The sequence below is a fragment of the Lynx canadensis genome, chromosome C2, assembly GCF_007474595.2.
Source record: "Lynx canadensis isolate LIC74 chromosome C2, mLynCan4.pri.v2, whole genome shotgun sequence".
NCBI classification, from domain to species: Eukaryota; Metazoa; Chordata; class Mammalia; order Carnivora; family Felidae; genus Lynx; species Lynx canadensis.
In genome coordinates this window covers 132,911,599-132,923,913 of record NC_044311.2, presented here as the reverse complement: position 1 = coordinate 132,923,913, position 12,315 = coordinate 132,911,599, and the positions used below count along the sequence as shown (strand labels likewise).

General features: G+C 40.3%; 1 protein-coding gene across 3 annotated transcripts in view; it reads right to left on the bottom strand.

Moving 5' to 3' along the window:
• Positions 1–12,315, bottom strand: part of CXADR (CXADR Ig-like cell adhesion molecule) — a 56,894-nt gene that overhangs the window by 18,638 nt on the left and 25,941 nt on the right. For 2 of the 3 annotated variants that reach the window (XM_030329580.2, XM_030329581.1), the window contains exons 3-6: positions 9,485–9,689; positions 2,724–2,879; positions 1,221–1,343; positions 550–688 (exon numbers count right to left, since the gene is read on the bottom strand). In XM_030329580.2, the coding sequence (XP_030185440.1) occupies positions 550–688; positions 1,221–1,343; positions 2,724–2,879; positions 9,485–9,689 (623 nt within the window). The remainder of the gene's footprint in view (positions 1–549; positions 689–1,220; positions 1,344–2,723; positions 2,880–9,484; positions 9,690–12,315) is intronic. The other variant, XM_030329582.2, reaches the window with a different exon arrangement.

Below are 12,315 nucleotides of genomic sequence, written 5' to 3'. Positions count from 1 at the left end.
ACTATCAGGTCTTTCTTTTCAAACCTTACTATCTGCTTTTTTTTTTTTTTTTTTTTAATTTATTTTTGAGAGACAGAGAGAGATAGAGGGCAAGCAGAGAGAGGGAGACACAGAATCTGACGCACGTTCCAGGCTCTGAGCTGTCAGTACAGAGCCCAACGTAGGACTCAAACTCACGGACCGCAAGATCATGACCTGAGCCGAAGTCGGATGCTTAACCGACTGAGCCACCCAGGCGCCCCTCTTTTTTTTTTTTTTAATTTCATGCCTGCACTTACTGGGAGAAGGCAGGCAGTCTAGAGATAAGTATTTTGCAGAGGCCCTTACGATAGGATTCAATATTGGGGCAGAAGGCAGGGCACAATGGAGGTTGGTGGATTCTGCACCCTCGAAATTGAAAGTAAAAGCCTTCAAATGCATTGAGGGGAAGAGCTACAGCTTTTACCCAGTTCTTAAAGTGGTAAATGCTTCAGATGGTTAAGAGAACTCATGCTTTGGAAACCAAATCAATTTAGTTTATATCACTGAAGTCTTATGTCACTTAATTACCTGATATCATGATGAACTTCCTTTTCATATTTTTCTTCTCTGCGCTTTTTACGACAGCAAAAGACGATAAAGCCAATGAGCACGAGAGCAAGCAAAATCCCTACAACAGCTCCTGCAATTGTCCCAGCTCTGTTTGAAGCTGGAACAAGATGTTAATAAGAAAATAATTAATAGTAACAAAAACCTGTATCTAGTCATGTTGAAGGTAAGGATACACACTGACAGAGTTCATAGCATATATTAACTTTAAGAGACAAATTAATTAGTTTTTGGTCCAGTGGGAAAATCCACTGAAAGAACTTTTTTCTGAAATGTATAATCTATTTCAAGCATAAAAATTATGAAACTAAAAGATTTTAATATTCACAGCTATCTTGGCAGGCATATAAGAATATTCTAAATAGCTTGTGTTTATAACGGCGAAACATGGTCCGAGAGTCGATTTGACAACTCTTAGCTTCTTAATGTCATTACAGTAATGAAGATCTTATTAATATTGTATTTTTTTTCCTTTCCATGACTTAGAATAGCTAATCACTGAGCCACAGGGTGCTTTGCTAAAAGTTGGCATCCCCTTGCCGTTAATACACACTTGCTGACTGAACCAAAGGAAGCTGTATAAAGCCCATGGAAACAAACATCATCACAACAGACAGAAAGAAGGTACTTACGAGGAACGACATCCAGGCGCAGCAGGCACTGATCAGAGCCTACTCTGTTTGTGACCGTACAGCTGTATGTCCCAGAGTACTCAGTGGTGGCATTTTTTACAGATATAACAGGTGAAGTCATTTCTAGGAGGAAAAAAAGGGTGTGTGTGTGTGTGTGTGTGTGTGTGTGGCAAAACCCACTTTTACAATACTGTATTCCTAAATTTTTAGTAAAGGCAAGCCCTTATGAAGCTTGACAACCCAGGTAAAAGTGAGACAAGCTGAGGGGCGCCTGGGTGGCTCAGATGGTTAAGCGTCCGACTTCAGCTCAGGTCATGATCTCGCAGTCCGCGAGTTCGAGCCCCATGTCGGGCTCTGTGCTGACAGCTCAGAGCTTGGAACCTGTTTCAGATTCTGTGTCTCCCTCTCTCTCTGACCCTCCCCAGTTCATGCTCTGTCTCAAAAATAAATAAACATTAAAAAAAAATTTTTTTTAAATAAAAATTAAAAAAAGTGAGACAAGCTAAACCTGGAAACAGAATAAATTGCCAGGGAGACATCTGCAGGTCTCCAGAATGCAAACACAGTTGACTCTTGGACAAGGGGGTGGGGGTTAAGCATTCTGATCCACTGCACAGTTGAAGAACAGGGTGTAACTTTTGACTCCTCCAAAATGTAACTATAATTAGCCTACTCTTGATTCTGGAAGCCTTATAGTAACAAACAGTCGATTAACACATGTTTTCTAGGTTATGTGTATTATATACCATATTCTTAACAATAAATAAGCTAAAAAGAATATGTTACTAAGAAAATCATAAGGAAAATACATTTACAGTATTCTACTGTAAAAAATCCACATACAAATGGACCCGCACAGTTCAAACCTGTGTTGTTCAAGGACCAACTGTAATTGTCCCTCCAGTTCATTTGTATCACCAGTGACAGTAACCACAACTGCCTTAGCCAGGTAAGGTCTCAGCTGAGGCAGAGCCACAACAATTATAAAAAATATTGGGGCATCTGCTGGACTCAGCTGGCAGAGCATGCAACTCTTGATCTCAGGGTGCTGAGTTCAAGTTGGTTAAACATCCAACTCTTGATTTTGGTTCAGGTCATGATCTCATAGTTCATGGGATCGAGCCCCGTGTAGGGCTCTGCACTGACAGTGTGGATCCTGCTTGGGATTCTCTCCCTCTCTCCCACTGTCTCCCTCTCTGCCCTTTCCCTGGCTCGTTCTCTCTCTCTCTCTCTCTCTCTCTCTCAAAATAAATAAACATTAATATGTGTGTGTGTGTATGAAACAAATATTATAATATCCTAAGCAGTGAAATCACCATAAAAATATTTTCATTAACATTATATGACACTAAGTTGTCATTATAAAACACTGAATAATTCTCATGGAATCCAGAAAAGGGAAGGTATTTGGGAATTTGAAAATATGTATACATACACACACACCCCTAACCAGACTTAAGTACAAATCAAAGGCACATAGTACAACTGCAAAATCACCAGTACCTGCTAACAATGAGGCGGGCAGTTTCTGTGAGTTGGACAATTTTTGCCATTGGTATTGTAATGGAAGTGAACCTTCTTTTGGTTCACATTTTAGTTTAAAGTCACTTCCAATTTCTTCTGATCCATCAACATAACATCTTGTACCTGAAGGCTTAACTGAGAAAAGAAATGTAACTTCATGTAAGAGAACAGAATTTATGTTTACAAGGATTAAACACACAGCGTGTCGCATAACCACAGACTCATAATCATGTGGTCCTGAGTCCAGAGTTGATGGGACTGAAAGACTGTAATAGGTTATCAACACCAGTTTACTCAGCTTTATCCAAAACAAAGTAGGCAAGAATGAGCTCAGGCATCCCGGGTGGTAGCTCTGTGCACCCCCCTTTCCAAAGGGCACATCTGAAAAAAGAAAGGACGGTGCGAACAGTACCCACTTCAGACTCAAGGAAGCTTCTGCCTCCCTCCACTCCTTACCTATTCTTCTGAACTGTGTGACAGGTAGTTAGCCCTCTGGCAGCATCCACCATGTCATATCTCTCAGTGCTGCTACCTCACCAATCGACGGATTTATAATAAACAATGCTGATAATAGGGATACATATGTTTACCAAAGCCAGGACCAATTAACACTGCATTTACATTAACCCCAAACTATCCAGAGTGCAGTGTTATAAAAAGGTAAACCTGAGGTTATATTCCAAGTCTCTCTAGGTAACCGTTTAAGCAGCTGCTAAACCCATTACTTTCAACTCACTCCAAACACTGGATTAACACGTTGGATTTCATACTCTTCTGTTGAACTTTTATTATGGCACAATGTACATAAAATAAAATCAACACAATTGAATCTTGTGGGATGATCAGGTTTAATGAATGTATAAGCACCACCATTAAGAACGGGTCCAATCCTTTTCCAAGCAAGTTCCCTCATGTTGAGATCTCATGCCACACCCCAAGCAGCCACTGATCAGATTTCTATCATACTATAGATTCATTCCACTTCTTACAGAGTCATATAAATGGAATAATACACATTTACCTTTTGTCTTGTTCCTTTTATTCACCGTAAGGCTTTTGAGACTGACCCATGCAGTTGCGTATATCAGTAGTTCATTCTTTTTCAAGGCTGAGCTTTATCTTTTGATGGACTATAACATAAATTTGCTTATCCATTCACCTTCTAATGAACACTGTTTCCAGTTTTAGGGCCAGTGCTAAAACTCAATCAGCTAAACGGAACAGGAGAGGTGTGTAGTCTGCCACCATCAGGGTGAGTGACCCATAAGGAAGGCACTATAAGGAGCCATAGCATGTCACTGGGCAAGAGAGGAGGGATTATGAAAGATTCTGAGGACGGTCTGAGAGAAGCGTGTACCTGTTCTAAATCAGATGATGTTTCTGAGGGAGGATTAGGAGAAGCAGGGATTAAACTGGAGATGAGGGCCATTTAGCAATGGAGTGCCCCAGGAAAAGAGGAGTAGTGCAAAGTGGGGGCATCACGGGGGAGGCCACAGTGGTCTCCAGTTTACTCCTGCCCCACAACCTTGGAAACTGTGTTCCCTATGAATTCTGCAGCTGGCTTTTATCAGCATCCGTCTTCCCAGCCTGATAAGTAGCACGACTGTGTTTTTCTTTTTTAGCCTGAGCTCATTTTTATTCTTTCAGTCCTGAATGGGCATTTATTCTTTCACTACTATCAAAATGTAAATGGATTTAACAGTTTTGTGCTATTACAAATGCTGCTTGAATAGTACATAAATATCGATACATGTTTTCTTTTTTCTTGGTAATTTCTGGGTCATACATGGTAAATGCATGTTTAACTCAATAAAAAATGGGCAAATGGTTTTCCAAAGTTGACCAACAGAATTGTTGGGGGGCATCTTTAAGGTTGTCAATCATGATTTCACTTCACATATTTCTTGATAATCCTTAAATTTGATTTTATTTCTCCACGCCATCTCTTACTGACTGTACTTTTTAATAAGGATCAACACATGCATTTATTTAAATGCACTGATGATTTTCCTAAGAAAATTTGTTTCTTTTTCAGATTGGTCAGTCGCTCTGGGGACTACTACATCAATTAGACTTTCAATTCAGTCTAATGCAAATCATTTCATCCTGTGAATCTCCACTGAAATGAGCTTTATTCTCCATTTCTTCAAACTACCAAATAAACCTTTTATTACATAAACTAGCAGTAAGTGAGATATTAAAGCAATCCTTTCTACATCAAATATCTATTGGTACCAAGTATTCTAACCCTAATCTTCATCTTTTCTCCTGAAAATATCTCTTTCCCATAAACCAACATATCCAATAACGGGCAGTTACTTAAAGTGGCTGCCACAGAGCTTGAGATCCATACTCTATATCAGAATAAGACTTCACCAACACTGGCTTCTGGGTGTCACTCTGGAGTGGTCTGCCTGCTTTCCATTGGGAAGAGAAAGTGCCAAGTCTTTTACATGCTAACCCCAACCATCATACCACAGGGAAGAAAACTCTTAATCCATGGCACTTGGCTATCCTGAAAGAAAGATAAAGAAACCACAAAGGAACACAGAAAAGTCTTGTCTTCTAATGTTTCTTTGGCCTGGAGTTCCAGGACACCTGGCCAATGTCCCCAGAACATTTGCCTCCATGATTATTAGCATAGCCAACAGTCCTTCTCAAGTAAAGGTGCATGTCTATCACCTTGCACTTGGGCAGTGTCTCAAGGTCTACTAGTACTGTACTCCATATGTCCTGCATCATCACCCCTCCATGCTAGTGGCCTACATCAGTCTATAGGAAGAACACTCGAAATTCCTATATGGGACAGGGTATAATTTATCATCACATCATTCATCCAGGAAAGCTATTTTTGCTTGGTTCAAAATACCAGGCTTCCTGGGCTTAGATCTAGTTTGCAGTAACATGGCTAAACACAAGAAGGTCGGAACTATTGGTAAATATGAGAAATAAGCCAGCACACTAAGCACACTGTGGCAAAATCAAGATGAAAGGAAGAGCTGTGAGGACAAGGTACTGTGGCTCCCACATGGAAATGGTAGCCAGTGATTACTGGACTTACAACACCACTTCTGCCATCACAGTAAAGTTTGCCATCACAAGACTAAAGGACTTCAAAGACTAGGAGACCAGGGGTGCCTGGGTGGCTCAGTCAGTTGAGTGTCAGAGTCTTGATTTTGGTTTAGGTCATAATCTCATGGTTCATGAGTTCAAGCCCCATGTCAGGGTCTGCACTGACAGCATGAAGCCTGCTTGGGATTCTCTTTCCCTCCCTCTCTGCACCTCCCCTGCTTACTTGCTCTCTCAAAAATAAACACTATAGAAAAGAAAGATAAAAAGACCAGTAGATCAGTTTCACCATTTGAAACACCGCTAGCCTATAACAAATGGATTACTTTATGTAACAACAACAAAAAATACCGAGTCCAGGTGAAGTCACACATAGAAATCAATGGGCAAAAATCTGAGGAGAAACAAGATATTTGCATAGTCTCAAAAATGGTCCCATGATACATACACATACATACATACATATATGTATGTATGTATGTGTGTGTGTGTGTATGTATATATATATATATATATATTTTTTTTTTAATTACAGATTTTTTAAACTTAATCCATTTTCTTATTGGAGAAACTTTTCTATAAAACTAAAATCATTTCAAAGCAAAAAAATGGAAAACAAATGCCACACTCCTTACCAATGGATTGCAAATCCCTCAGGCCCCTCAAGGCCAGTGAGCTACTCCACATGCTGGTACACTATACACATACAGGGAATGACTGTTACTCTACTCTTCAAGACAACCCAGTCTGTTTATACCAAAGGGTCTCAATAATATGCCCTATCAGAGGTCCTATCAGAAGGTGGTAGTGATATCTGACCACCATACTAACCCTCCATCAATTCTCTTTGTTACTGAGCTACATCCACAGGAATTTTGGCATATCTGAAAGAGCTGGGCAGGCTCTGACAATGGGGCAAGCTATAGTAACACATCACCCCTCACACCTAGGCAACTAACAGTCATCCCTGTCCATGTTCACACATAGGGCTCAAGAGATAAACTCTCGTTATTCTGTGAACACCATGATGGCATCACCTCCAGATTCCCACAAGAAAATCAAGGTATTATATAGTCAAGCCTTCAAGTGAACTGAGCTCCACTGGACTAACACTCAATCTGGTCCCTAGAGGCCTCTTTATCTTTCTTCCAGACTATACAAACAGATTTTTCAGGAAAAGCTAACAGATAAGCTTCCATCCAACTCTTTTTTTTTTTTTTAAGTTTATTTATTTAATCTCTACACCCAACATGGGGCTCAAAATCATCAGCCCAAGGATCAAGAGCCACATGCTCGGGGCGCCTGGGTGGCGCAGTCGGTTGAGCGTCCGACTTCAGCCAGGTCACGATCTCGCGGTCCGTGAGTTCGAGCCCCGCGTCGGGCTCTGGGCTGATGGCTCAGAGCCTGGAGCCTGTTTCCGATTCTGTGTCTCCCTCTCTCTCTGCCCCTCCCCCGTTCATGCTCTGTCTCTCTCTGTCCCAAAAATAAATAAACGTTGAAAAAAAAATTAAAAAAAAAAAAAAAAAAAAAAAAAGAGCCACATGCTCTTCTGACTGAGTCAGCCAGGCATCACCCTCCCCCCCCCACTTTCAAAATTCTGATAGTTTCTCCCAGCAGCAGCCATGACTCATCTGAAAAGATGGAAGAGAAAGTTACAAGAAATTCTCCTCCAGCTCTGACACAGCCTCTCAAATCACAGTCATCCCCATTGCCCTTCAGCAATCACTTCCCTTTCTCCTCTTCTCTTCCACTTAACCCATCTCTCCCTCTCTGGTTTGGATTCACAGCTTGCCTGGCCAAGGTGATCCCCTCCAGAGCTAACAAAGACAGTTACTGTGTCAATGCTTCTCACTTACCCATCTTGAGGTGTGAGATGCTGGCTTGTGAGGTTCCTGCATGGCAGTCATGGCTGCTGTCACCAATGTGCTTAGCCACATCATGTGCCAACCATTATTACTGACCCAGGTTCCTTCTAGGACATGAGCTGCCTTTTGCTGTAATGATTCCTTAGTCAGGAACTGCAAATTCAATCCAGAACTTGGTCCGATGGGAACATACACACACTCACACACACTGTGCTTATTCACACTGCTTCTGGAAATGTGTGCCAACAAATTCTTCCCAGTGTACCTGCCCACCTCAGGGTCCACAACAAATAATTCCAATAACAAGTACAGTCTGACTGGTACATCACGGACCAGTTAAAATTCCATATATGTCTTAACACAATGCTTTCTGGAGAGCATTGTTAAACGAAGATACACAATCAGAGTTATAATCCTAAATATACCTGCAGCTGGGATAAAAGTTCAGACAAATTATTAAACTTTTACCCGCTTTCACATTTATGAAAAAGAAAGGTAACTCCATGTTTATTAAATGTAGACACAGAAAGCTAGAATTTGCAACATTACCATAGGAAACATTTTGAACTAGTGCCATTTAGGATGAAGTGCCTTTTACCAGGGCCTTGGTGTGCTACTCAAGTGGAAGACTGCCATACCAACCAAAACACCCCTGAATTTGCCACTGGACTGCACAAAAACCCACATTCTTGTTCCTAGTCTCTACTTGCTCTGATACTCATTCTTTAGAAAAGAGGGATGTTCTAAATGAGGCTGGAATCCAATACATCAATTTTCCATCCTCCCCACATTGATCAGTTCTCTAAAACAAAAGGAATGAGGATATGGGAGAGAACTGGCTTGATCAGTTATTTCTAGGGGTGTGCTAGGCAGTTCTAGCAATCCAAAATTCCGACACAAAGTGGGTCTCCAAATGTAACCCAAACCAGGAGACCTTAGGTCACAAAGAAAGGGAATTTCCTGTCATAAAACAGAGCTAGACAGTTGTGGTTTTCTATGTAGTAGCAGTTATACTTTTGTGTAAAGTCTACTGCGGTATTTTAGAAGTGTATTTACGAACAATAACCTTTCAGTTTCTCGATTGGAAGGAATTAGGGGTATTTGTGCACAACCACAGAATCTGGAGAAGAATAAACATTGCAGTCTCTGAAAGTTTACTTATCTCCTTAACTGTCATGGAGACAACAAGACAACAAGATAGTGATCACCTATCTAATCCCTTTACTTTAAGGATGAAAATCAGTGATCCTCAGGGAGGTTAAGTGATTATCTGATGTGTAAGGACCTTATCCCAACCTTCTACTATATTTCACTTCTCTGTTCTAAATACTCCAACCATTCATCGTAGAAATCTCACTTATTGAGTTATGTAGTTTGAAAAAAGCTTAAAGTGTCCATAACAAACACTTCTGAACTGAATGGAAAAGGATAGAGATTTAAGGATAATTAAATCCTTTTGTTTCAAAAAGGTAGGCTGAGGCCCAGGAAATGAAGAGATTCCATTTCAGTCTCAAGGCAAATCTGAGAATACAAAAACAAAACAAAACAAAAAAACAACAAAAAAAATCCCTCATCTCCTAATGCCTGGCTTAGGGTTCTTTTTTCATATCACAAAACTCCTTCATTTACCTTTAAACTCTTTTATGAATTTCACAAAGAAGCTAGTCACTCTTATTTTTTTTAATCCAAAAAAGTATGTTAGCTTTATGTTCTGTTATCTGAGGACATTCGAATTCCTTCAAATGCTCCTACAGAACCATGTTGTACTACCCTCTTAACAAGTACCATTTAAAACAAATAACTTACCAAGAACTGTCAGCTGAATCTTCTTATTTCCAACACCAGGAGCTTTTTTCACTTTGCACTGATATGTGCCAATATCTGACAACTGTAAATTTGTTACATTTATTGATGCATCGCCAGATTTGAGATCATTACTTGTAAAATGCACTCGTCCTTTCAGATCTTGATAGTAGTCATCATAAATTTTGTCTCCAGAATATAAAATAATCTGAAAGAAAATAAGACAGGAGGAAAAATAAACAAGCAAACCAACCCTCTGTGTCATTACAAGAGTTCTGGATATGCCACGGTACTTTCTGTAGATCAAAAAAATAAATAAATAAATAAAAACACAGTATTATCAGGAAACCTACAATTACTCAAATCACAGATTTAAAAATCAGATCATGGGGTGCCTGGCTGGCTCAGTCAGTGGAGCATGTGACTTTTGATCTCCGGGTTGGAAGTTCGAGCCCCATGGTGGGTGTAGAGATCACGTAGAACAGTTAAACGTCCAACTTTGACTCAGGTCATGATCTCACCGTCTGAGTTCGAGCCCCACGTTGGGCTCTGTGCTGACAGCTCAGAGCCTGGAACCTGCTTCGAATTCAGTGTCTCCCTCTCTCTCCCTATCTCTCCAGCTCACACTCTGTCTCTCAAAAATAAATTTACGTTAAATTTTTTTTAAAAACCTTAAAAAAGAAAAGAAAACAGAAAGCAACTGATCCTTGAATATGGTCACACACTTTGGCATCAAACTCAAATAATAATCAGAGAACATGACTATAGTCCATATCCAGCAGGTAACTTTTATCTGAGATGTTAACTATGGGCAGTATAATCAGAAATAGTGTCATCTGTAGGAATTTCTTGATGGCAGGGATTTGGATTCTTTTCTGTATTATCACCTCCCCTGTGCAACAGCCATGCTAAGCCCACTACCTTACCCACTAGATGTTTTAACTTATATATTAAATGTCTGCATCTAGGAAGCACTCAGTATCAGTTTGTTAAGTAAGTAAAAGCAACAACTGAAAGGTCCACAGCTGACTTACTCTATAAACACAAACTATCACTGTCCTTGCTGCATCTACTTTTCACACTGACTTGTCAATAGCAACACTGTAAACTCATGAGGCTGTGCTATCTTCCTCTGCATTTAACTGACTCCCTTATTCAATCTACTCCACTCAATCCCTCGTATTTTGTTACAAACACACCTTAATAGGCCTTTAAGGAGCATCTGACAAGGTGTCCTCACCGTTAGTTATTTTGTAAACTCTCTTAGTATTTTCCCATGAAAACAATATTACAAGTGGTGGTTATGAAATGAAAAACTAACATTTGCCAGGCAATTTTGATTCCTCTTCACAACTCTGCCAGGGTGGTGCCACTGTCCACATTTAACCTTGAAGCTGAGGAAAGCAGTGGCTCTTAGAGATCAATTGTTGCAAAGTCACATGGCTAAGATGCAAATCAGATCCATTTGACTTGGTACTGACTTTATTAACTTTGTTGTGTCATTTTAAGCTTACAAAATCCTTATGCATATAGTATTTCAGTGAATTCTTATCACAATCCTGAGAGGTATGTGTATTTGTTCCTATTTCACACATGAGGACAGAGGCTTATGAAATGTGGGAGGCAGTATAGGATAGTGCAAAGGAGAATAAAGCGCAAGAGGGGAGTGACAGAGACCTGAGTTCAAACCCCAACAGCTCTGTTGCTAGCTGTGTGCCCCTGGGCATGTTCCTTCAAATTTCTGGACATCCATTTCCTCTTCTTCACATGTATAATGATTCTCATTTAGGGTGTTGTTTTAAGGCTTAAATAAGTATATGTAATTGAAGTATATACAACACTGCCCAGCACACAGTAAGTGCACAGGACATGGTAACTGTTTGCAGACTAAAATCATACAAGAAACAAGGATGGTAACTTCTCCAGTCCAGTCCCCCACCATAGTGACTACTAATTTAACTGAAGTAAATAATGGCTCAGCTAACATATAATGTAACTGAAATTCTCTATCAGCATCCTCTTTTGCATCAATCTTTTCCTGTCCCTTTTACCTATCTTTTGGTTTGATTTTACTGTGTTTTAGGTTAGAGGCCAGGTTTCTAAACCCAGAAATGGACACTTAAACCCAGTCTCTAGTCTCATACTTGTCTCAGAAGTCTGTAGGTGACAAAGCTGTGCCTCCCACTCAGCACAGAAGACTTTGGGTCCTCCTTTCACAAAATACTGTGCTTCCTGGTCTCTAGATGTACCTTGTCACGCAGCTTAACACCTGAGACCTAAGCCAGAAGCACTGAAGACCCATGCTTTCCATTCATTCATGTGAACTGGGGGAGCGGTCATGGGCTCTAAGGGGAGATGGCCTCTGCACTGGCTAGGGTGTGAGGAGTACACAGAACCTCAGGTAGAAAGAAGCCTGTGTTCGGGGTGCTGGCACTGACATGGAAGGAGAGACAAGGAACAGCAGAGCAAGACAGGGAGGTGCAGGATTTCTGGGCTGAGCAGACAAAATGAGTTAGGCTCTATTTTGCTTAGGGAGATAGAAGGAAGTTGCAGTAGCAGAATCAGGGCAGAAGTATGTGCTTGGAAGGGGTGGCCCTAGTCATTCACAACCTGGGAAAGACGTTCATTTTTTTCCTTCAGAAATACATCATGGGAAACCTGCGTGAAATTGCCAAAAACAGTAAGTATTTCACTGCACTGATACAGTCGTTAAATGGCTTAATAACCCCTTCTTTTAGATGGACCATAAATAAAAATAAATTTTCTCTTCCAAATGTATGTTACTATATTCCTCTAAATATTTACATTTATTTTTCTCTCTCTGTTCTAATAAA